This window comes from Acinonyx jubatus, chromosome B1, assembly GCF_027475565.1.
Source record: "Acinonyx jubatus isolate Ajub_Pintada_27869175 chromosome B1, VMU_Ajub_asm_v1.0, whole genome shotgun sequence".
NCBI classification, from domain to species: Eukaryota; Metazoa; Chordata; class Mammalia; order Carnivora; family Felidae; genus Acinonyx; species Acinonyx jubatus.
Window position 1 is genome coordinate 37,903,707 of NC_069382.1, and position 27,147 is coordinate 37,930,853.

The following is a 27,147-nucleotide window of genomic DNA, read 5'->3' on the forward strand; positions in this document are numbered from 1 at the left end:
CCGCGGCATTTCTTCCTTCCATCTTCCATCGCCCGCGCCGAAACTGTCGCCGGGCCACCGGGCGCTCCGAGGGAGCCTAGGGAGCGACTGAGGGCTGGCGGCCGGCGCCGCGCGCTCTTTGTTGGGCTCCCGGGACAGCCGAGTGGAGGCGAGCAAGCAGCCCCGCGGTGGCGGTGGCGGAGGCGGTGCGCACCCTGGCGGAGGCTGCCAAGGCCGTCCGCCCGCCAGCCCCCGAGGCCCCCCGAGACGTCCGCGCGAAGGCTCCGGCAGGCGGGCGGTGGGCGGGGTAGGCGCCCGGGGGCGGAGATGGGGCGGGAAAGCGGGAAGAGGTAACTTCTAGAGAGTGGGAGGGGGTGGAGGGGGAGGTGGAGGGGGCGGTGCCCCAGGGGCGGATAGGGGGCGGTGCCCCAGGCCTTCAGCCGGCCCTCGGTGCCCCGAGCTCGCCCTCCGGCCTCCAGCTGGAGAACGGAACCCTGCCTGTTGCTTTGTCTTCTTCTCCGACAGTTTTCCTACCCTGAGGAAAGTGAGAGGCGCTTTCGATGGTGTTTCCTCTGTGGAAGAGCCGCGTGAAGGAACTGCGAGTTGGGCGCCGTGTGTCTCGGGCCCGAGAAGAGCTGAGGGCCGCGCGCCGGCCAAGACAGCGCTTAGCACCCCCACCCCCATCTCCAACGCCCGCACCCCCCCCCCCCCAGCGTCCGGGGCGGCGGGGTCGCCGGGCAGAGGCCTCTCAGGTCTGTATTGGGGTTTGTTTGCCTCTGAAGGAGCTCCTAGGGCGACTACCACTGCCAGAGTCCCGGGGACCTGCCCACCCGCCTCCCCATTTAAGGTCCATTCCCCCTCAGGAGGGTCCCGCCTGAGAGGACCAGGGGTTCACATCCACCCTGCAGTCTAGTCTCGGGACTATCCCACATCGAATGTGCCTGCAGGGGGGTAGGAAACGAAAAACTACGTTTTCAGTCGAAAGTGCCAAAGACCTGTGCTTTTTTTTTCCTCTTGCCTCAGGTCGTGTGCAGCAGAGAGGCAGAGCCTGGAAGGAAAGGCGCCCTCCTCTGGCGAAGGGAGAGGAAGATCTAAAAACCACGGTGTGTAAGGTCTTGCAAGCAAGAGGTGCTTCACCTGTACCTTCAACTCTTGCCAGGTCTACCTGGAGGTAGAAGTCCACGTGGCCAGCTGCATGGTGCTTACGGTATGTTTGTGTTACAGTTTTATGTCACGAAGACTAAGTTACCTCTTTAACCTCTAGAAGGTATCCAAATAAAGGGAAGTGGCTTAAAAAAAATTGACCTAGCATTAAATTTTCTCTTCTTAGCTGGAAGTATGCAGTGGGAAAGAGGGTGGGAGAGGTCCCCTGTTCCTGTTATTCAACCCTAGGTACCCAGCAGGACACCTGTTCCCACTGAAGTCTCTCTCCAGCCCACCCTGTTGTATAGACCCCAAGAAGGCCAATCCAAGGCCAGGGGTCTTGCAAGTGAGTCACATCTGGTCCACAGAAAACACATATCCCTGAGTTTACTAATTCCGGAAGTGCAGGCTAACCCAACCACACAGCAAGAGATCGCTGGCCCTGCCCTAAAGCATGGTCGACTCACTACCACACTGAGTTTCCTGGGAAGCAGCAGTCTCCATTAGCTTTTTGGGACATGAGTTAGGCCACCATCCTCAGTATTTTCCAACTACAGGGAACAGTATCAAATATCTCCAAGGCCCAAGGGCCCCTTGAAGTCCCTTCACTGGCTTAGAATTAGAGAGTAGCACCTCCCACCTCCCCCTAGTGGGGAGTAGAGCCAGGCTCCCTACTCTTTTCATAATCTTGCTTGTTTTTATAACTTTGATCTGACTATAGGACCCCAATTGTGGAATAGGGTCTCAGGACCATTTCCATAAAAATTTGTGCGTGAGGTGGCTGTGATGGCTGAGGGGTTAAGGCATTGGACTCGAAATCCAATGGGGTCTCCCAGTACAAGTTCAGACTCTGCTCACAGCGTGTGTACTTTGGGGCGCCTGGGTGGCTCAGTCAGTTTAGGGTCCAACTTCGGCTCAGGTCGTGATCTCACAACTCTTGAGCCTTGTCGGGCTCTCTGCTGACAGGTCGGAGCCTGGAGCCTGCTTCAGATTCTGTGTCTCCCTCCCTCTCTCTGCTCCTCCCCTGCTCACACAGACAGTCTCTCTCTCTCTCAAAATAAATAAAACATTAAAAAACTGTGCATGGGGTAGAGGTCTGTCTCATATTCGCTTTGATACCTTCAATATCTATTGCATTGACAATTGTCAATGAGCAATTGAACCTAAGAGTCCTATTCTACCATCCTCTTTAATTTCTTAGCTTGAAAGAGTCCTAGCATTTTGTTTTCTCACTGTAAATATGCGTGCACATATATTTACGTGGACATTTAAGTATGCATAGGATGCATTGGACCTTTGAATACAGACTTACTTTAATTGTAGATTCATTGCAAGTGATGATTCTGAAAGATTTAGTACCCTTGTGGACAGAAATCACTGGGAAAAAAATCCTACATCTACATCTTTCCAAATACACCACAACTACATTGTGCATATTGAGACACTTCATATTAATTACTCCTCATACATATCTTGCCCAATTTGATAACTACTAGCTACATGTAGCGATTTAAATTTAAATGAAATTTAAAGCTGATTAAAATTCAGTGTGTAGCCACATTTGAAATGTGGCTAATGACTACTATATTTAGGCAATGCAGACAGAATATTGCCATCTTCCTAAGAGTTTTGTTGACAGCACTGCCTCATACAGGGTTTGGCTCATAGGAGGCACTGAATAAATGACAAATGAAAGTATGGGTCAAGAATACCATATGATTATATTGTCTTATTTTTATGAGAAGATAAAGCTTTTTAGTGCAATACTACACACCAACTCAACCATTAAAAACAATTAAAAACAAAAACCAAATCTTTACACTGCTACAGCCACTTTTCTATTTCACACTTGAAAACCTATCTGCTTCCTCCTACTTCACCAGAAAATACTTTACTATCAAAATAATTGCTGAAAATATTTGTGGAAAAGTCACTATTTCCCTCAAAAAACAAATCACTTTTCTCAGAATTATTCAACAAATGGAAAGGAATTGTTTTAAAAGCAGTATTTGTGTTGAAGGAAGATTCCATAGAAAACATTTCTTTGCTGAAATAAGCATTTCACTTATAATATTTTTTACAGAGTAGAAATGACCTATGGAAATTACTAATGGTATGGGTGTTCAAATTGTAAAAGTAACCTGGCATTTCTCCAAGAAGAAAGCATAACATAGTAACAGGCTGCTCCACAGTGAGTAATGAGAGGAATGATCACAATGAAGATGATCCCAGGGGCCGCCAGACTGTTGAACAAGAGTCAAGAGAGTCTTCGCTCACTCATCGTCTAACCATGGGATGGAAGTTTCTTGTCCTTGCGCCCTCGTTTCCTTTTTTATGAATGGGAAAGATTGGCCTTCCCTCTTGAAAAACTGCAGCATTTGGGGATTTAAAGAACTTTCAATTAAAAACATTCTTGGGGCACCTGGGTGGCTCAGTCAGTTAAGTATCTGACTTCGGCTCAAGTCATGATCTCACGGCTGGTGAGTTCAAGACCCACATCGTGCTCTATGTTGACACCTCAGAGTCTGGAGCCTGTTTATGATTCTGTGTCTCCCTCTCTCTCTGTCCCACCCCTGCTTGCCCTCTGTCTCTGTCTCTCAAAATGAATAACGTTAAAAAAAATTTTTTTTAAACATTCTTTATTTTCATGATCCTCAGTCTTTCTAGCAAGTCTTTAGTGACAATGACAAATCCCTGAAAGCTCAATGCTCTGAATTGTAACCCCAAGAAACTTAGAGCAGACAGCAATCTCCAGAGGGTAAAGACCACACCTTATTTATTTATTTATTTATTTATTCATTCATTCATTCATTCATTCACTTTTTCTCTCGGCCTATTGCCTAGCACAGAGGAGGTGCTCAACAAATGTTCACTGAATGCATAAATGAATGAAACAATTCTCTCTCCTTGTTTTGAGAAAGAGTAACATGTTGTTTAAGAATTCCTTTGATTTCAGTGACTACAGAGAGTATTGTTGGTAAGCACTATCAACAAAATAGGTAGGAGGACTTTGAATAGAACTCTTATCACAAAATACATGCATTATGAACTCTTACATATGAAAATTTCTGTAAATTTGTTTCTGAAAGAAGAGAGATCTATCAGTTTTCTATTTCCCAGTAAAGATTCTCATTCTAGACACAACTGCTGAATTACTTGCAAGAGATGACAAGTTCCTGAGGCTGAATTCTGGCAGAGTGGCTCTTTTTGAGTCATTTCACCTCTAAGATCTATGAGAGCAGCTATTTTGGTCTATTGATTTATATAAATCCAGTCAGAAATCCTGGAGAAAAGAATCTTTTCCCTTCAGTATCAGCTTTATTAAGGTACAATTTACATACCGTAAAGCTCACCAATTTTAAGTGTTATGATACTGTGATTTATAAGAAATATGTATTTGATCTTTGTCCTCTTTCCTGGCACAGAGGCTCCTAAGACCTTCAGAATTTCCCAAGTGCCAGAGCATTAAAATGTTTTTTGTTTTGTTAATGAGGCCGGCAGAGGGGCTGAAGGTTGAATTGTTGCCCAGAACCAATGATTTAATCAATAGTATCCATGTAATGGAGCCTCCATAAAAACCAAAAAGCAACACAGGTTCAGAGTTTCCAGGTTGGTGAACACTTAGAGATTCTGAGAGAAGTGGCTCACTCAGGACATGGAGGCTTCATGCCCTTTCCTCATACTTTGCCCTTTGCATCTCTTCCATCTAGCTGTTACTGAGTTACATCTTTTAATAATAAACTGGTAATCTAGTTAGTAAACTGTTTCTCCAAGTTATGTTCTAGCAAATTAATTGAACCTGAGGAGGAGGCCATGGCAACCTTCAGTCTATAGTAGGTTGTTCAGAAGCCGAAGTGGCAACCTGAACTTGTGATTTCTGAAGGGGAGAGGAGAGTCTTGCCATTAGTCCCTTTAAGGACTGAGCCCTTAACATGTGGGATCTGATGCTGTCTCCAGGTAAATAGGGTCACAACTCAGTTGAATTGTAGAATACCCAACTGGTGTGGGAGAATTGCTTGGTGGTACAGGGGGAAAACACACACATGTTGGAACTGGTGATCAGAATTGTTAAGTATACAATTCAGTGAGCTCTGGCAAATGTATACAGTTGTGTAAATCACTAATAAAATCAAGATATTTTTCCCCTCCCTCCCCCAAAAAAGTTCCATGCTCCTTTGTAGTTAATCCCTCCCTCCAAACCCTGGATCCTAGCAGCTACTGACCTGCTTTTCTGTTTTGCCCTTCTAGAATTCCATATAAATGGAATCATACAATATGAAATTTTTGTTATCTGTCTTCTTTCACATAGCATAATGCTTTTAAGATTCATGTATGTTTTTCTTTTTTTATTTTTTAAGTAGGCTCCATGACCAGCATGTGGCTTGAACTCAGGACCCTGAGATCAAGAGTCACATGCTCTACCAACTGAGCCAGCCAGGCACCCCCCATGCATGTTTTTATATGAACGTGTAATTTATTCCTCTTTATTGTTCAGTAGTGTTCCATTGCATGGATACATAATTTGTTTCTCTACAAGTTGATGGACACTCTAGTTTTTGGCTATTATAAGGAAAATGTATGAATATATATGTTCAAGGGTTTTTTTGTGTGTGTATGTATATTCTTGGATAAACACCCAGATGTGGGATCTTTGCTCATATGGTTTATGTATTTTTAACCTTATTTTTTCAAAAATTCATGAAATAGTTTTCCAAATTGGCCATATTATTTTGCATTTCCATCTGCAAGGTATGAGAGACCCAGTATTCTACATTCTTGCCAACATGTTGCCAACATATTGTCAATTTTTTTTTAATTTTGGCTTTTTGTGTGCATAGTGGTATATAACTATAGTTCGACTGGGAATTGTTAATGATGAATGGTATGGAGCATCCTTTTATGTGCTTATTTCCAATTTCTATGTCTTCTTTCAGAAGTGGCTGTTTAAAAACGTTTGCCCATTTTTTAAAATAGATTCTTTTTGTCTTCTAATTATTGAATTGTAAGAATTATTTTATATCCTGGATACAAGTTCTGTATCAGATATGTATTCTGTAAATATTTTCTCCCCATATTTGTCTTACCTTTTCAATTTCTTAAGTTTCTTTGAAGAACAGAAGTTTTTAATTTAAATGAAGTCTACTCTACCACTTTTTTTCTCTTATGATTTGTGTTTTTTGTGTCCCAAGAAATCTTTGACCAACATAATGTCACAAAGATATCCCCTATGTTTGCTTCTAGAGGTTTTATGGTTTTAATTCTTTTTGTTTACATTCTTATCATAAATTCTTATGACTTAATTTTTATATATGGTACCATGAGATCATGAGATCATGACCTGAGCCAAAGCAGCTTAACCAACTAAGCCACCTAGGCACCCCTTTACTAGTTTTTAAATAAATTCCTTATTATGTTCAACATAGCCGATCATGTGATTTGTGAATGAAGATAGTTTTACCTCTTGCTTTATTGCACTGATCTGGAACTTTAGTACAATAGTAAATCAAATCAATAAGAATTCTTGCTTAGTTTCTGATCTTAGGGAGAAAGCATTTACTTTTTCCCTATTAGGTATGATGTTATCTGTAAGTTTTTGGTAGGTGATTTCTATCAGGTTGAGAAAGTTCCCTACTATTCCTAGTTTGTTGAGACGTTTTATTTTCTTTTTGTCATGAATGGGTATTGAATTTTGTCAAATGGTTTTTTTGTATCTATTGAGATATTCATATGATTTTTCTTTCTTTTTTTTTAATGTTTATTTTGAGAGAGAGTGTGTGTGCACGTGACTAGGGGGAGGCACAGAGAGAGAGGAGAGAGAAAGAATCCCAAGCAGGCTCCACACTGCCAGCACAGAGCCCAATGCCAGCTTGGTCTCACAAACCGTGAGATCATGACCTGAGCAGAAATCAAGAGTCGGACACTTAACAAACTGACCCATCCAGGTGCCCCTGATTTTTCTTTCTTATGCTGTAATTTTGGTGAATTACACTGATTTTCAAATGTTAAACCAACCCCTCAAATGAGATAAACCTCATCTGATCACCATATATTATTGTGTTATGACTGCTAAGGCAGCCATAACAGAATACTACAGACTTTGTGGCTTAAACAACAAAAATGTATTTTCTCACGTTATATATATACTATATATATACTTGTGTATATATATATATATTTAAAATATATATATAAAGTCACATGTAATATATATTTAAATATATTAAATATATATTATATATTAAATATATTATATTTACTATCATATATTAATATTTATATATTATATGTCATATATCATATACATATATTTTATATTTATATAATAATAAATTATATTAATATATAATAATATATTAATAAATAATAAATATATTAATATATAACAATAAATATTATATACTAATGTATATCAGTAAAAATATTATATATTCAGGTTATCTAGTTCTTGAGTAAGCGCCTAAAGAACTTGTCCTTTTCATTTATCTTGTCAAAATTAATTGGGATAAAGTTTTCCATAGTATTTCCTTTATTATTCTTTTAATGTCTCTATGCTCTCTAGGTATATTCTCACTTTCATTCTTGATATTGGTCATTTGTATCTTCTATTTCTTCCTCATCAGTTTAGCTACAGACTTGTCAATTTCATTGATCTCAAAGAATCAGCTTTTTGTTTCATTTGTAGTCTATATTGTTTTTCTATTTCCCATTTTATTGATTTCTGTTTTTATTGTTTTTGTGTCCATCTTTATTCTTATTTTGGATTTAATTTGCTCTTCTTTTTCTAGCTTCTTAAGCTTGCACTTAGAGAGATCTTAAGTTTAAGCCATGACACAAAAGCAAGTGTAGACTATAGAACAGTTAGGAGGTAGGGCATCCACACAAAAATGTGAAACCAATATCTGACAGACATTATATCCAGAATCTGTAAATACTCCCCCAACACACACACACACACACACACACACACACACTGCAAATAATAATGCACATTCCCCCTACTCAGCATTTATCCTCTCCAGCCTTATATCAACTTAATTTCTAAACTTTTACCACTCTTTGGTTTCTGAATTATCTAAATACAACATGATAATTGTTACAACTTGTAACGACCCCCCTAACCTTGGTCATGGAAAATGTGCCTAGATAAGCTGCTTTCTCCTTCAGGCCCCTTTTCTTCAACTCATTACTAAATATGGCTCATTGCTATCTATAGAATACTATAGCAGAAACAATCCCCGGTGTTTACCAGCCCATTTTAATTTCCTCCTAGGCATGTTAGGAAGACTACATTTGCTAGCCCAGTGGTATCTGGTAAAATTGACCATTTTACTAGTTCTGGTCAATGAAATGTCACCAGAAGTAATATATACCACTTCAAGACCTGACATCCCAAGAGATGTTCCATGTTTATCAGGTAATTGCCAGTGCCCAGAGCAACCAGAACATTCACCAACACACATTCAGTGAAGTAAGTGAGAAGTAAACTTCTATGGTGTTAAGCCACTGAAATTTATGGGTTTTTCTATTAGAGCAGGAACATTATTTACATTGATCAATACCTAGCCAAATACACATAATCAAGTACCAAATAGTAAGCATATTATTTTGAAAGCTGTAAGGGAATTCTGTTGTTGAAAGCTATGTGAATCATGTTTCCTGAAAATAGTTATCAGTTTGTTGCATTTTCCACACTACTTCTAGGAGAAAAATCATAGGGTAGTAACATAACAAATTTAAAGTCATTCTGTTATCTGCCCTGGTAAACTGATCTTTATTGTTTGACACAATAAAGTCAAGAAGAATCTGAAAAAGTACTAAACACATATGTAGGTGAAGGTATTTCCCTCCTTGCCAGCAAATGAACTAAAAACCTCTCCAATAAGGAGACTTAAGATGAAAGTTCATTAACAAGTATATTAGATTCATAACACTGCAGTTGGGTGCTACTTGTGAAGAAAGTGGGTGATATTCTTTTTTTTTTTAAAGTGGGTGACATTCTGATGGTAGGTTCATTTCTGTATGCTAACTAAACAGAGGTGGAAAAATAAAACCAGAAGCAAAGGACTTAACTTCATAGAACTAAAAAGGACATTAGAGATTATTTAACTCAATCTCTTTATGTTACAGATGAGGAATGCTCTTACAGATTCTTGGCACAGGTTGCATGACAATTATTTGAGTCAACTCATTATAATATTTACTATAAAAATTTAATAATTGGACATATCCCATGATCATCAGACCAAAGGAGGATACAACCTGAAGCCAATCAGTCATATCTGGTCATTATATTCCAATCACTCTCTTCACTTATCAAATGAGTTACAAATAAAAATACTTTTACCTTAGAGAAAAGACATTAGGATTTATCGAGTAATTTTTATCTTTTCAAAATCAACATTTTATACTCTTACACTACCCCCAAACACACACACACACACACACACACACACACACACACACACACCACAGATAAGTTATAGTTTATCCCTTGTGTTTATGTGTTATATGTATTAATGGACAAAATTGAAATCCAAGTTGACTTATTTTATAAGTTAATTGAGAGTCATAAGAGAGGAAGTGGCGGCGTAGGAGGATGGTGGGCTCACCTCATCCTGCTGATCACTAAGATTCCACCACATCTGCCTAAATAACCCAGAAAACCGCCAGAAGACTAGCAGAACGGACTCTCCAGAGCTAACCATAGACAAGAGGCCCACAGAAGAGGGTAGGAAGGGTGGAGAGGTGGTGCATGGTAAACGGACTGGCAGGAGGGAGATGGGCTGGTAGAGGGGCAGCCCGGCTGGCAAGGCAGAGCCCCTGAAGTCTGCATTGCAAAAGCAGAGGGGCTGGACCGTGTGAGTTCTGACAGCCAGCAGGACATAATATCTGTAATGTTAAAAGTCAACAGCTCTGCTCTCAGAGAGCTGGGAGGGCGAGAGAACGCCGGGAGGGAGAGTTGTTGAGCTCCGGAAGACAAAGCTCAGCTTGGTGGAGGAACAAAGGTGCTGGCAATCGCCATTTCCCTCTCCTATCCCCCAGCCGAAATTCCAAAGGGAACCAGTTCCCGCCACCAAACTTGCTTGCACTGCTCAAACGCCCAACACTGTGCTTCTATGGATCCATCCCTCCCACGGACCTGCCTCCCTCCTGGTGCTGCAGGGCCCCTCCCACAAGGGACCACCAACAGCAAAGCGAGCTAAGCCTGCCCCTCCCACCCCCATGCACCTTGCAGATCCACCCTGGCTAATACATCTTTGGCCAGATCCCATCGAAGCAGCACCACAAGCCTGGCAGTGTGGAAGTACCCCAGACAGGGGCCACACCACTGCACAGTGATTCCTACCCTGGGAGAGGGGAAGATAAGGTACACACCAGTCTGACTGTGACCCCAGTGGTGGGCTGGGGGCAGACATCAGGTCTGACTGCAGCCCTGCCCACCAACACCAGTTTCTCCAGACAGCATAGGGGAAGTGCCCTGCAGTTTAGAGCTAACTCAGGGACTACCCAAAATGACAAAACGGAAGAATTATCCTCAAAAGAAAATCCAGGAAGTAGTGACAGCTAATGAATTATCAAAACCGGTTTAAGCAATATAGCAGAACAAGAATTTAGAATACTAGTCATGAAATTAATCACTGGGCTTGAAAAAAGCATACAGGACAGCAGAGAATCTATTGCTACAGAGATCAAGGGACTAAGAAGTAGTCATGAGGAACTAAAAAATGCTATAAATGAGGTGCCAAATAAAATGGAGGCGGCTATAGCACGGATTGAAAAGGCAGAGGAGAGAATAGGTGAATTAGAAGATAAAATTTTGGAAAAAGAGGAAGCTGAGAAAAAGATAAAAAAAAAATCCAGGAGTATGAGGGGAGAATTATAGAACTAAGTGATGCAATCAAACAGAACAATGTCTGTATAATAGGAATTCCAGAAGAAGAGAAAGAGAAAGGGGCTGAAGGTATACTTGAACAAATCATAGCTGAGAACTTCCCTGATCTGGGGAAGGAAAAAGGCATTGAAATCCAAGAGGCGCAGAGAACTCCTTTCAGACGTAACTTGAATGGATCTTCTGCATGACATATCATAGTGAAAGTGGCAAAATACAAGGATAAAGATAGAATTCTGAAAGCAGGTAGGTATAAACGGGCCCTGGCTTACAAAGGTAGACACATAAGGGTAGTAGCAGACCTATCTACTGCAACCTGGAAGGCCAGAAAGGAATGGCAGGAAATCTTCAAGGTGATAAACAGGAAAAATATGCAGCCAAGAATCCTTTATCCAGCAAGTCTGTCATTCAGAATAGAAGGAGAGATAAAGGTTTTCCCAAACAAAAACTGAAGGAATTCATCACCACTAAACCAGCCCTACAAGAGATCCTAAGGAGGACTCTGTCAGTGAAATGTTGCAAGGACCACAAAGTACCAGAGACATCACTACATGCATGAAACCTACAGATAACCCAATGACTCAAAACCCATCTTTCACTAACAACACTGAATGTAAATTGGCTCAGTTCTCCAAAAAAAAGACATAGGGTATCAGAATGGGTAAAAAAACAAGACCCATCTATTTGCTGTCTACAAGAAACTCATTTTAGACCTGAGGACACCTTCAGATCGAAAGTGAGGGGATAGAGAACTATCTATTTTGCTATTGGAAGTCAAAAGAAAGCTGGAGTAGCCATACTTATATCAGACAAACTAGACTTTAAATTAAAGGCTGTAACAAGAGATGAAGAAGGGCATTATATAATAATTACAGGGTCTATCCATCAGGAAGAGCTAACAATTATAAATGTCTATGCACCAAATACGGGAGGCCCCAAATATATAAAACATATATGATATGTGTTTATGCACAAACATAAGCAACCTTATTGATAAGAATGTGGTAATTTCAGGGGACTTTAATACCCCCACGTACAGCAATGGATAGATCATCTGGACACAGGATCAATAAAGAAACAAGGGCCCTGAATGATACATTGGATCAGATGGATTTGACAGATATGTTTAGAACTCTGCATCCCAAAGCAACAGAATATACTTTCTTCTCAAGTGCACAAGGAACATTCTCCAAGATAGATCACATACTGGGTCACAAAACAGCCCTTCATAAGTATACAAGAATTGAGATCATACCATGCACACTTTCAGACCACAATGCTATGACACTTGAAATCAATTACAGGAAAAAGTCTGGAAAACCTCCAAACGCATGGAGGTTAAAGAACACCCTACTAAAGACTGAATGGGTCAACCAGGCAATTAGAGAAGAAATTAAAAAATATATGGAAACAAATGAAGATGAAAATAAACACTCCAAATGCCTTGGGATGCAGCGAAGGCAGTCCTGAGAGGAAAATACATTGCAATCCAGGCCTATCTCAAGAAACAAGAAAAATCCCAAATACAAAATCTAACAGCACACCTAAAGGAACTAGAAGCAGAACAGCAAAGACACCCCAAACCCAGCAGAAGAAGAGAAATAATAAAGATCAGAGCAGAAATAACGATATAGAATACAAAAAAAAAAAAAAAAAACCAGTAGAGCAGATCAATGAAACCAAGAGTTGGTTTTTTGAAAAAATAAAATTGATAAACCTCTAGCCAGGCTTCTCAAAAAGAAAAGAGAGGACCCAAATAGATAAAATCATGAGTGAAAATGGATGTATTACAACCACTCCTTAAGAAATACAAGCAATTATCAGGGAATACTATGAAAAATTATATGCCAACAAACTGGACAACCTGGAAGAAATGGAGAAATTCCCAAGAACCCACACACTTCCAAAACTCAATCGGGAAGAAATAGAAAATTTGAACAGATCCATAATCACCAAAGAAATTGAATCAGTTATCAAAAATCTCCCAACAAATAAGAGTCCAGGACCAGATGGCTTCCCTGGGGAATTCTACGAGACATTTAAAGCAGACATAATACCTATCCTTCTCAAGCTGTTCCAAAAAATAGAAAGAGAAGGAAAACTTCCAGACTCATTCTATGAAGCCAGCATTACTTTGATTCCCAAACCAGAAAGAGACCCAGCAAAAAAAGAGAACTACAGACCAATATCCCTGATGAATATGGATGCGAAAATTCTCAATAAGATACTAGCAAATCGAATTCAACAGCATATGAAAAGAATTATTCACCATGATCGAGTGGGATTCATTCCTGGGCTTCAGGCCTGGTTCAATATTCGCAAGCCAATCAATGTGATACATCACATTCATAAAAGAAAAGATAATCATATGATCTTGTCAATCAATGCAGAAAAAGCATTTGACAAAATTCAGCATCCTTTCTTAGTAAAAACCCTTGAGAAAGTTGGGATAGAAGGAACATATTTAAACATCATAAAAGCCATTTATGAAAGGCCCACAGCTAATATCATCCTCAATGGGGAAAAACTGAGAGCTTTCCCCCTGAAATCAGGAACACGACAGGGATGTCCACTCTCACTGCTGTTGTTTAACAGAGTGTTGGAAGTTCCAGCATCAGCAATCAGACAACCAAAGGAAATCAAAGGCATCAAAATTGGCAAAGATGAAGTCAAGCTTTCACTGTTTGCAGATGACATGATATTATACATGGAAAACCCAATAGACTCCACCAAAAGTCTGCTGGAACTGATACATGAATTCAGCAAAGTCGCAGGATACAAAATCAATTTTTCAGAAATCAATTGCATTCTCATACACTAACAATGAGGCAACAGAAAGACAAATAAAGAAACTGATCCCATTCATAATTGCACCAAGAAGCATAAAATACCTAAGAATAAACCTAACCAGAGATATAAAAGATCTGTATGCTGAAAACTATAGAAGGCTTATGACAAAGATACAAAGAAATGGAAAAACTTTCCGTGTTCATGGATTGGAAGAATAAATATTGTTAAAATGTCAATACTACCCAAAGCAATCTACCCATTCAATTCAATCCCAATCAAAATTGCACCAGCATTCTTCTCGAAGCTAGAACAAGCAATTCTAAAATTTGTATGGAACCACAAAAGACCCCAAATAGCCAAAGTAATATTGAAGAAGACCAGAGTGGGAGGCATCACAATTCCAGACTTTAGCCTCTGTACAAAGCTGTAATCATCAAGACAGCATGGTATTGGCACAAACACAGACACATAGACCAATGGAATAGAGTAGAGACTCCAGAAGTGGACCCACAAAAGTATGGCCAATTAATCTTTGACAAAGCAGGAAAGAGTATCCAATGGAAAAAAAGACAGTCTCTTTAACAAATGGTGCTGGGAGAATTGGACAGCAACATGCAGAAGAATGAAACTAGACCACTTTCTTATACCATACACAAAAATAAACTCAAAATGGATGAAGGACCTGAATGTAAGATAGGAAACCATCAAAACCCTAGAGGAGAAAGCAGGAAAAACCTCTCTGACCTCAGCCACAGCAATTTCTTACTTGACACGTTTCCAAAGGCAAGGGAATTAAAAACAAAAATGAACTATTGGGACCTCATCAAAATAAAAACCTTCTGCACTGCAAAGGAAACAATCAACAAAGCTAAAAGCCAACTGAAGGAATGGGAAAAGATATTTGCAAATGACCTATCAGACAAAGGGCTAGTATCCAAAATCTATAAAGAACTCACCAAACTCCACACCCGAAAAACAAATAATCCAGTGAAGATATGGGCGGAAGACATGAACAGACACTTCTCTAAAGAAGACATCCAGATGGCCAACAGGCACATGAAAAGATGCTCAACGTCACTCCTCATCAGGGAAATACAAATCAAAGCCACACTGAGATATCACTTCACGCCAGTCAGAGTGGCTAAAACGACCAAATCAGTAGACTATAGATGCTGGCGAGGATGTGGAGAAATGGGAACCCTCTTGCACTGTCGGTGGGAATGCAGACTGGTGCAGCCACTCTGGAAAACAGTATGGAGGTTCCTCAAAAAATTAAAAATAGATCTACACTATGACCCAGCAATAGCACTGCTAGGAATTTACCCAAGGGATACAGAGTGCTGATGCATAGGGGCATTTGTACCCCAATGTTTATAGCAGCACTTTCAACAATAGCCAAACTAGGGAAACAGCCTAAATGTCCATCAACTGATGAATGGATAACGAAATTGTGGTTATATACACAATGGAATACTACTTGGCAATGAGAAAGAATGAAATATGGCCTTTTGTAGCAACATGGAGGGAACTTAAGAGTGTTATCCTAAGTGAAATAAGTCATACAGAGAAAGACAGGTACCATATGGTTTCACTCTTATGGGGATCCTGAGAAACTTAACAGAAGTCCATGGGGGAGGGGAAGGAAAAAAAAAAAGTTAGAGAGGGAGGAAGCCAAACCATAAGAGACTCTTAAAAACTGAGAATAAACTGAGGGTTGATGGGGGGTGGGAGGGAGGGGAAAGTGGGTGATGGGCATTGAGGAGGGCACCTGTTGGGATGAGCACTGGGTGTTGTATGGAAACCAATTTGACAATAAATTTCATATTGAAAATAATAAAGTTAAATTGATTTGCTATGGAACTTTTTCAGGTAAGAAAATATTTCCTAAGAAAGTATTAGTAATTTGTAATTGATGGATATTCAACATTAATGTCAGAATGTGAAACTGTATGTTTTGTTGTGAATATAAGTTGAATATGCCCACATTATTGCTAAAGAAATTCTGAAACCATACACATTAAGGAGGGCTATTTCAATGCCTTAAAATTTGTCATTTGGTAAAAATGCCACATAGAGCTCTCTCTCTCTCTCTCTCTCTGTCTCTCTGTCTCTCTGTCTCTCTCTCTCACACACACACACACACACACACACACACACACACACACACACACCAGGGATTTATCTTCAGATCCTTTTTGTTCAGGAAAAAAAGACTTTTTATGTTATTTATTTAGTTATTCTTGGATATGAGGTTATTTTCTCCTTTAATTTTTTTCTCATTTGTGGTTTACTATGGAGAGTGCCCATACCAGATATACAAGTTTATACTGCCTATGCAATTATCGTGCTTCTGGTAAATGATTAACCTAGAATGGCTACCTGTAAACGGAGATTTTTCTTTTCTCTTTTACTAGCTATTTTGATCTTCAAACTTTAATTAACTTTTATTTTCTCTAAAGAATAGTTTTTGTTGCATTTGAAGGATCTATGTGGATGTAAGTCTTCAAGGTAAAAGAACAGGTTTTTAAACTCTCTTTCTTTCTCTGTGCTCCTTTTCCTGTTTCCTTTCTCTTCCTGTACTGTTTATATCCAACCTTTTCCCCTTGCCTTGGTTACCTCCCTAGGATTCATTTTTTCATTTCCTTTTCTCTTGGCTCCCTCTCAGCCTCTCTTTAAGCTTCTTAGTTCACTGTTATTCCCAGCATTTTGTCATAGTGACAGACACGCTCCCAAGAGTAGCAGTCTCATGAGTAGTTGGGACGCACCTGACATCATGTCCCACAAAGAAACCCAAAACCTTATGGATTTCAGTGGCTCTGTGCAGATGTTTAGCAACTAGACCAGAGCTGTCATCATACAGTGTTGTAAGAGAGAAGGAAATAAAAGTGAGAAAAATGATGAGAAAGAACTTCCCACTGTTTAAAACCTAGACATGTTTTCTGCTTGCTCACTGACAGAGGAGTTAAACAACAAGGTAAAGATTGATACAAATATTTAGGGAAATGTGATTATAACAAAGAACATTCTGGATATTAGGGGAAGTAATTTGTAATTTTAGAACACAGCCACAGACTTAGGGAAACCAGTTGAAAAAAATCTCCATTTGAAAAGGTCCTAAGGTGTCTCAGAGAAAAACCTGGCAGAGACTAGATTGTCAAAATTAGTGAATGGTTATTTTCCCAGAATTAAGGCTATTTCAGGGCAAAAGTCTGAAAGAGAAAAGTTTGCTCCATATAATACCATTTAACCAATAATATGTCAACAGTATAGTCCCACAAGCATTACATTACAGCAAGAATCCAATGTAAAAAAAGGTTGAAGGATGAAAATAGAAGTCCTTCCTACTCCTCCTCCCAAAAAATCATATGGACCTGGGAATCATCTATTTCAACCTTACCTTCAAAGCAGGAAGCCCTTATACAATATTTTTAAGAGGTGACCATTCAGTTTCTACTGCATTCTGGTGACAAAGAAGTGAGTCATTACCTCACAAAGCAACTCATTCCATTCTTAACAACCTTCCACTAACAAAGTGCTAACACTCATGCACTACTTACTATATACCAGACATGGTCCTGAGCACATTCTCAGTGCATTAATTGGATAATCCCCACATGACCCCATGCAACAGGCCTGTGGCTTAGAGTAGGTAGCCTGACCTATGGAAGGGACATAGTCTGGATTTAGGCCCTGTCTGACTCCAGAGTATTTGCCATAACCACTATGACACCATGACACCTCAGATCACACTTCCCTGTAGCTTCCACTATGCACTCTGGTCTGCACACCAGAGGACAAACTATCAGTCCAATTCCTCTTCCACTCTAGTAGCCCTTCAGACACTTGAAGATGGTGACTATGTCATCTTCCCACCATCCCCCATAACTCTTCACTGTTAATTTAACAGCAAATTTTTTGAAGCCTCTTTCATTCTGACAACCCTCCTCTCAGGGTAGGTACCCAAGAAGAAATGAAATAGATAAGATATAAATAGAGTAATAATTATAGATGAAATTTTTACTTTTGGCTATCAGATTCAGTAAAGGAAAAAAGTTAATGTGTAACAAACATAAAAGTTATCTTCATAAATATTTGCTACTGCATTATTTTTGTGTACTTGCAAATCTTTTTGTTACCAACATAATAACATAATTGTCATTCTAAACACATTATAGTGCTACATAATGATGATTTATTGCCTAAACTGAATTATGTTTCAGGAGATAAGAACAGATTTGATGGAGGCAACTATTTCTGTGTATCTCTATTTACTACCATGGCAACTAATTAAAATAGGTTTGTTTCATTAATTAGTTGTTGGTAAATGACTATGAAGATGAAAACTGCTATTAATAGATGCACAGTATTTATAGTATTGATGCTAGAGTTGTTATCATAAATGATAAAGTATTCATAGCCAGTATAGATCAGTTGATTTTTCATTAACAATGATAATTTCATTGTGGAATTAAGATTTTTTTTTAATTTGCTGTCTTTTTGTTTGTAACAAATTATCTAGTCTCCATTTTATGTTTTTCTTGGCCAAATCTTAACCAACTCACATCATACAGTCACACAGCAAGAAAATCAATGCACATAGTGATAACCAAAGTTTCCTGATGAAAAAATAATATCTTCTGATAGTGGATGTAATGTTAATACCACTGCTGAGCCTTTTAGTTTCCTGAAGTTGGACAATGGATATGGAGATTGCCAAGAGTGCAGAGCTAGAGGAAATTACCATACCATCTACCTAGAACTATTTCCAGAAACGGCACAAGGGGTTGTGGGGAGGTTTGGATTCCCCCAATCCTCCTCTAAGTCCCCCCAGTGCTTTATGCAATCAAGATAAAAACAGCCACTTGCCAGGAAGATGCAGTTCCATGACAAACCTGCAGCCTTCTCCTTCAAATAGGTTGGCCCCAATTCTGTCATAGGTTGAAATTCTGGAGCTGCTGCTGCCTACCTGCCTCCTGCCATGACTTCTGGAGTCTCCAGGGAGATTTTATAGCTGAGCTACTATCATGGAATTTAAAAGCGGAAAGACCCAACAGAGACCCTTTAACCAGCTCTCTGAATTCTAACAAGTAAGGTAATTTACAAATGAGGAAACACGAAGTTCAGAGTTAGCTGAATTCAGAGAGTATTGGGCTGAACTGGGCTGTGTTGGACCACATCTGGACTGTGGGCACATTATGTGGCTGGGAATACCTTCAACTTTCTTAGCTTACACCAGATCCATGGACTTCTGTCTGGGTCCACTTAAATGGACTAAATGAACTATCTCATTGCCAGTAATTAAAATGTCCTCTTTTATATGATGATGATGAGTTAATGTTCAGTCCTGGGCTCCTCTTTACATGGTAGCTCACCCTAGGTACCCACCTAGGGTCAGAACAAGAAAAGGGTGTAAAGAAGGATGAATATGACTTCAATATTTCCCTTCCTGTGATACCTTGTGCTTTTGGTTTACAACTCTTTAGGACTATCCCTTTTAATAGTATCTTATGCTCTTTAACATCCTCTATGCTCCAGCCTCTCCTACTGCACATTAGAATTTACCTATACTTGGGGCTGTTCTATGTGACTAACAAAGGAATGTTATAGACAAGGCATTACCAGTGTCTTCATTCCCAGGTTATGTTTTTTGGCGTTTTTGTTTGTTTGTTTGTTTGTTTTGTTTTGTTTTGTTTTTTGTTTTTTAAGAATCTTTCAGTCCCTTATACCTAAGAAGTGTTTGAATGTGACCATTGCAAGGCCCATGGCAAATTGGTGGGAGAACTTTATATGCTGAAGAATTCAAACTGAGGAAGAAAGGTCTGGCTTATAAGATATCAAATGGGATGCTGTTCAAATACAGCTTATATGAAACTACCTGCTAGAGATGCTATGGAAGAATCCAGGTAACATTGGGCCAGATGGTCTTTCAGATGCCTTCCAACCTGAAATTCTAAAAAGATTGTGTTAAATCAATAGCCACTTGATTCAGTGTTGATCAATGGCAACTTAGAGAGGTTTTCTTATGGCAGGCTGTAGGAATCTATGCTTAGCCCTTTCAGTGCGTATCAAACATCATTTCAGAGCATTGGAATTATTAGCCAATATTGTATACAATGAAATACTACTTGGCAATGAGAAAGAATGAAATCTGGCCATTTGTAGCAACATGGATGGAACTGGAGGGTATTATGCCAAATGAAATAAGCAAGGCAGAGAAAGATACCATATATTTTCACTCATGTATGGATCTTGAGAAACATAACAGAAGACCATGGTGGAGGGGAAGAGGGAAAAAAAAGGTTACAGAGAGGGAGGGAAGCAAACCATAAGAGACTCTTAAGGACTGAGAACAAATCAAGGGTAGATGGAGGGTGGGGTGAGGGGAAAGTGGGTGATGGGCAGGGAGGAGGGCACTTGTTGGGATGAGCACTGGGTGTTGTATGGAAACCAATTTGACAATAAATTATGTTTAAAAAAAGAATTATCAGCCAATGTGTGGCATTGTAGGAAACAAAGACTCAAAAGCTCCCAACAAGCTGGGGACATGGACAAATCTATCAAGGTGACATTGTAATACGTTTTTCGTTATCAAAATATCCATATTTCTTCTCATCCCTATGTTTTGTGCTCTTATTTCAAAATCTATTTTTTTCGTCCCTAAAACTAAGATCTGTGCCTAAATTTGTGATCCTTTTTCCTTTCTTCACGGTATTTTTTTTCACTCAAGAGAAGTCTTCCCTTGACCCTGTTAATTTCCAAAATTTATCATTCCCTTTCCTTCATATTCCATACTTTTACCAAGAGAAATAATATCTAAATTTATTGAGCAGTTACTATGTGTCAGGTACTGGGCTAAACTAAATGGATTATTTCATTGATTTCTCATAACACTTTTATGTGATAGATACTAATTTTATCCCTATTTAATATATGAGTCAATAAGGTTTAGAGACATTAAAAAATCTTGACCAAGGACATACAGTAAATGCTGAAGTCTGGATTTAAATCCAGGCAGTTTAATTCCAGAGCTCTTAACCATTAAGCCCCTCATCATTATTACCTCAGTCCTGAGAAATTTGACTTTTGTCCCACACTGCTGAAACTGCATCTTCTTCTGCCTTGTACTTATCCTACTTGACCTTCCCTAGGTTGATTTTCTTTCTTCTTTGACTCTATGAGACCACGTGGGTCCTTTTTTCTTTGTAAACTTCTTCCATATGCAAAGGTTCTGGCCTTTTGTCTTTTTCCCCCTCTCTTCTCTCCCTTCTTATTTTTTTTTTCTCTTTCTCTACTCTTGTCAATCTCATCCTTTCCCACAGCTTCATTTACAAAATCAATGTAGGTATCTGAGCTCATTTCTGAGTTACAGTTTTTACATCTATGGTACATGACATCTGAATCTAAATGTTCCAGTAACACTTCAAACTTAGCACATATAAAGCTTAAATTATCATCTTTCCTTTACCATTTTAGCTATACCCCAACCTCATCTCCTTCTGCTGATTAAAAAATTTTTTTAATGTTTATTTATTTTTGAGACAGAGACAGAGCATGAACGGGGGAGGGGCAGAGAGAGAGGGAGACACAGAATCGGAAACATGCTCCAGGCTCTGAGCCATCAGCCCAGAGCCCAACGCGGGGCTCGAACTCAGGGACCGGGAGATCGTGACCTGAGCTGAAGTCGGACGCTTAACTGACTGAGCCACCCAGGTGCCCCTCCTTCTGCTGATTTAAATGAGATGGTGTGGTGCTGTGGAAAAAACGCAAACCAGGGAAATTTACAGAAGACGTATTCCAGTCCCTGATGTACTAGCTGTATGATCTAGAGGTCATCATTCAATTTATCTCTAGAGTAAGGGGGTGGATTGGATGATATTAAGTGCCTTCAAACTCTATCCCTACAATTCCTGCTGAGCCACTTCTATCTTTCTTTCAATGACCCAGAGATGGAATCTTCAAGCCATCTTTCATTCCACATAAATTCAGTCTTGAAATGGAAAGGAAAATTTTATAATAATTAATTTATTCATTTCATCAATATGTATAGAATTCACTATGGGACTACATAGTAAAGAATGAAAGAGACAAAGTCCCTACCTCATGGAGCTACAGTAGAGTGGGGAGGCTGACAATAAACATCCACACAAACAAACATGTATAGAATTGCTGAGTCACTATATGGTACACCGGAAATACTGTATGTTAATTATACTTGAATATAAAAAATAATAATATAAAGGAGCAATAAAACTATGAAGAAAAATAAAGCAGGTCAAGTGTTTATGGAGTGATTTGGGGGGACCTATTTTGGTTAGGATGATCCGAGGAGATAATATTTGAGCATTGATCTGCCTGAATGAGGGAATGTGCCACACACAGATGCAAGGAAAAGCCCTGTAGGCACAGGGAGCAGCATGCAAATGTCATGAAATGGGGAGAGCAAAAGACCCATGTGGTCAGTGAAGAGCACATAAGAAAGGGAAGAGCAGGAGACACAGGCAGGAAGCCAGGTCATTGGGCATTAAAGCCATAGTAAGAGTTTGGATTTAGATTTAAAGTGGTTAAATACCATAGGATTTTGAATCTGAGAATAACTTGACCTAATTATATCTTCAAAAGTTCACTTGCTGCAGTGTGGAGAATAGATCATGGAGGTTAGGGCAGGACGAAAGTGATAGCAGGAAGACCTACTAAGTTTCAGTGAATTTGGTAAGAGATTATGGTGGCTTGGACCAGAATATCAATGCAAGTGATGAGTTTGCTGAATAAGCTACTTTGTGAGGTGCCATGCCCCTTATTATTGGAAATATCCTAGCAAAAGTGGAGGTGCAGGAAGTGGAATTAGGGATGCTGCCTGTGAGTTGTGCTTGGACCACATGGTATATAAGGTTAACTCCAACATTCTACCTATTGTGAGACTTGATCCCATTTTATGTAGAACCTGCCTTATTTACTTTTTTATGTGTCCCTCTATATCCTGTAAGTCAGAAGCCAAATGGGAATGGCATTAACTCAGAGAAGGACAAGGCTCTTCAGAGACAGTCTAGCTAATTATCCTATCTTTAGTAGCTCATATGACCCTAATGTGGTAGGTTACACTGCCAAAGTGAATAGGCCCCATTGTATGACACTCATTTTAAATATCTATGTCCCCTGAGCCTTAAATTCATAGTAAAAGAGGTATTAGTCTGTGAGGATTAAATGAGAGAATGTATATGAAAACCATAAAGCTATAAAGTTCTATAGAAATCTAAGTTACTATTCTATTCTTTCTACTATTTACATAAAATTCAGTACAAAAGGTACAATCAAGTATTTTCCATGTCACTTTGTAACTTCTAGAAATGCTATACCTCTTGAACTTTCCTGGTTTGTATATAAAGACAGCTGAAAGCTATAAATCAATACATATCAGATAAACACACTGGACTATACACCCAGACATCTTTTAAATAGATGAGACAATAATAAGGATATGTCCCAACATTCTCTGAACAAATAGTATTCCTCTTTGTTTTGATCTTGTCAGTAAAAATGTTTTGAGGGGTGCCTGTATGGCTCAATTGGTCAAATTGAAGCGTCCGACTTCAACTCAGGTCATGATCTCATGGTTCATGGGTTTGAGCCTTGCATCAGGCTGTGTGCTGACAGCTCAGAGCCTGGAGCCTGCTTTGGATTCTGTGTCTCCCTCTCTCTCTCTGCCCCTCCCCCACTTATGCTATCTCTGTCTCTCCAAAATAAATAAATAAACATTTTTTAAAATGTTCTGATATATCTTTTCTCATTAAAAAGAAACAAAAGAGACTGTCTTTATTCCATTGGATATTCTTTCCTGCTTTGTCAAAGATTAGTTGGTCATATGTTTGTGGGTCCATTTCTGGGTTCTCTGTTCTGTTCCATTGATCTGAGTGTCTGTTCTTGTGCCAGTACCATACTGTCTTCATTATTACAGCTTTGTAGTATAGCTTGAAGTCCTGGATTGTGATGCCTCCGGCTTTGGTTTTCTTTTTCAAGATTGCTTTGGCTGAATAGCAAATTTTCTATAAATATAAATAAATATACAAATTTTAGCATTATTCTAGCTCTGTGAAGAATGCTGGTATTATTTTGATAGGGATTGCACTGTGTATGTAGATTGCTTTGGGTAGTATCAACATTTTAACAATATTTGTTCTTCCTATCCAGGAGTATAGTGCTAGGAAAACTGGATAGCGACATGCAGAAGAATGAAGCTGGACCACTTTCTTACACCGTACATAAAAAATAAACTCAAAATGAATGAAAGACCTAAATGTAAGACAGGAAGCCATCAAAAACCTCGAGGAGAAAGCCAGAAGAAACCTCTTTGATCTTGGCCACAGCAACTTCTTACTCAACATGTCTCTGGAGGCAAGGGAAACAAAAGCAAAAATCAACTACTGGGACCTCATCAAAATAAAAAGCTTCTGCACAGTGAAGGAAACAATCAGCAAAACTAAAAGGCAACCGACAGAATGGGAGAAGATATTTGCAAATGACATATCAGATAGAGGGTTATTATCCAAAATCTATAAAGAGCTTATCAAACTCAACACCCAAGAAACAAAAATAATCCAGTGAAGAAATGGGCAAAAGACATGAATAGACACTTCTCCAAAGAAGACAACCAGATGGCCAACTGACACATGAAAAAATGTTCAACATCACTTGTCATCAGGGAAATACAAATCAAAACCACCATGAGATACCATCTTACACCTGTCAGAATGGCTAACATTAACAACTCAGGCAACAACAGATGTTGGCGAGGATGTGGAGAAAAAGGATATCTTTTGCACTTCTGGTGGGAATGCAAGCTGGTGCAGCCACTCTGGAAAACAGTATGGAAGTTCCTCAAAAAACTAAAAATAGAACTACCCTACAACCCAGCAATTGCACTACTAGGTATTTATCCAAGGGATACAGGTATGCTGTTCCGAAGGGACACATGCACCCCAATGTTTATAGCAGCACTATGAATAGCCAAAGTATGGAAAGAGCCAAAATGTCCATTGATGGATGAATGGATAAAGAAGATGTGGTATACACACACACACACACACACACACACACACACATATATACACACACACACATACACACACACAATGGAGTATTACTTGGCAATCAAAAAGAATGAAATCTTGCCATTTGCCACTACATGGATGGAACTGGAGGGTATTATGCTAAGCGAAATTAGTCAGAGAAAGACAAATATCATATGTCTTCACTCATACGAGGTGAGGACTTTAAGACACAGAAAAGATGAACATAAGGGAAGGGAAGCAAAAATAATATAAAAACAGGGAGGGGGACAAAACATAAGAGACTCTTAAATATAGAGAACAAACAGAGGGTTACTGGAAGGATTGTGGGAGGGGGGATGGGCTAAATGAGTAAGGGGCATTAAGGAATCTACTCCTAAAATCATTGTTGCACTATATGCTAACTAATTTGGATGTAAATTAAAAATAAATAAATAAATAGAAACAAAAAAACCTAATTTGCTAATATTATTTTAAAATTGTGCTTTTCCTGTGTGGTTTTATAGAATTAGAAGAATGAACATATTTGAAAAATGGAGACAAAGAGACAAAATGCATTTTGTTTTAAATTCTCTTTTGGATTCTTGTACATTTTCATAACTCAGAGCTTTACATGAATTCCATCATCAAAGAACTTTAAAGGAAAAAGAGAATTTCCCTTTTCATTAAAATTGTCTTATTTTATGTGTGTGTGTGTTTATATGGGAACAAAACAAAACTGAAGAGAAACAGCTGGATGAACATGCAGTTTTTAAAACTTACATAATAAAAAAGAAGAAAAAGATTCAGATTTTCACATTGCACCTAACATATGGTATTTCATCCCTTTGGGTTTTTTTTTTAAGGATATCAAATTTCAAAGTGATTTTGCAGGTGACCCAGCTTCTAGAATTACCTTCTGCAAAATGACTTCTCTTCCATATGCTTAGTGAATGTGGGGTGAGTCTCCTATATAAGTCCCCAACATGTTCTCCAAAGAAAACCAGCACATATTTAAAAGAAAAATACCAGACATGATAAATCTAGTTCTATAATTCATAAAGTGAAAAAAATCCTATGTAACAGCCAAATGTCAGTGATTGAAACATCAAAAACCCTCAATTCTGTGCCAGCAAAGTAGGTAGTCTGTGAAATTGACCAGCTCTAAACACAAAGAATTTCTGCAGTTTTCTTAAGAAGAAGGAGAAGGAGAAGAAACAGCAGCTTGGGACATAAACAAAAAGCATTCATGAAAGTGCTTTTTTCATGGGTCACTGAAGCTCAAAATAGCTGAATTCATGAATAGCTCAAAGGAGTATCATAAATCCACATAATGCTCTTGAGCACAGACTTGGGCATTTTAATTTCATTCATAATGCTTAAATTTGCTGCCAAAAGTCCAATTTTCTCTTTTTTGAATTAAATGCTTATGAGAGAATCATACCTCTTAAAAAGAAAGTGTAACTTTCCAAAGAAGAAAGTGTAACTTTCCAGTTAAATACAACTTCCATCTTGGTAAGATCAAATAAAGGAATATTCTACCAGTGAGTTGGCCAAGAATGCAAATAAGAGGGAGTTACCAAAAAATATGGTCCTTACTTTGTCCTACTTCCTCTTCCCAATTATCTGGTTCTTGTCCCCAAATTACTTTCACCTTATAGAAACAAAAAGTCCAAAGAAAAGGGACTAAGGGAGGGCAGAACAGAAAAGAGTAGGAAAAAAAAAGAGTAAAGACCCAGGACTTGAAACTTATTAACCAGGAGGACAATTCTATGCTTAGCATCAGACCACACATGTTGTCAAATATTACAGACAAGCAAATAGCATATTTGGCCAAAATGGCTGCAGAAAGAATTCATACGTGTGGAATCAAGCTACATAAAAAAGATTGCAAAAAATTCTGGTGGTAGTTCAGGGTCAACATTTCCATATACTGTGATATCCAGCCAAACACAACTCAAACAACCCTCTCATCTGTTAGTGCTTTTGCGGGGCTGAGGTGCTATACTTTCTGAGCAATGGCTGATATCCCCTATAGACTTGACAAATCTGAGCTGGGAGAGAAATGGAATTAAACCTATTATTTTTTCAGTCCACCTTTATGTTCATAGTTGGGGGAAAAATATCTTGACCACCTCTCCTGTCAAATCTCAAATACTCAACATAAGCATTAACACATGATTTTTTTTTGCGGGACATGAGTCTTTTTTGTTTCCTGCTCCACACACTGTTGGGTAGTATATCCCAGCACACGGTGTGGAGCAGCCATCTCTGGGGATCCAGGCTAAGGACTGTGTCCTGCTC

The 27,147-nt window shown here is 39.0% G+C and overlaps 1 protein-coding gene and 1 long non-coding RNA gene across 9 annotated transcripts in view; one reads left to right on the plus strand and one right to left on the minus strand.

Moving 5' to 3' along the window:
- Positions 1–27,147, minus strand: part of PSD3 (pleckstrin and Sec7 domain containing 3) — a 780,457-nt gene that overhangs the window by 578,017 nt on the left and 175,293 nt on the right. The window contains exon 1 of one of the 8 annotated variants that reach the window (XM_053216469.1): positions 2–168. The exons of the other annotated variants lie outside the window; for them this stretch is intronic. Coding sequence (XP_053072444.1) covers positions 2–22 — 21 coding nt within the window. The 5' untranslated portion in view covers positions 23–168. Of the gene's footprint in view, position 1; positions 169–27,147 lie in introns of those variants that run through there. 8 annotated transcript variants of the gene reach the window in all.
- Positions 373–6,284, plus strand: LOC128314381 (uncharacterized). Its single transcript, XR_008295963.1, has 3 exons — positions 373–731; positions 1,003–1,186; positions 3,206–6,284. It is a non-coding gene; the product is annotated as an uncharacterized LOC128314381 (long non-coding RNA).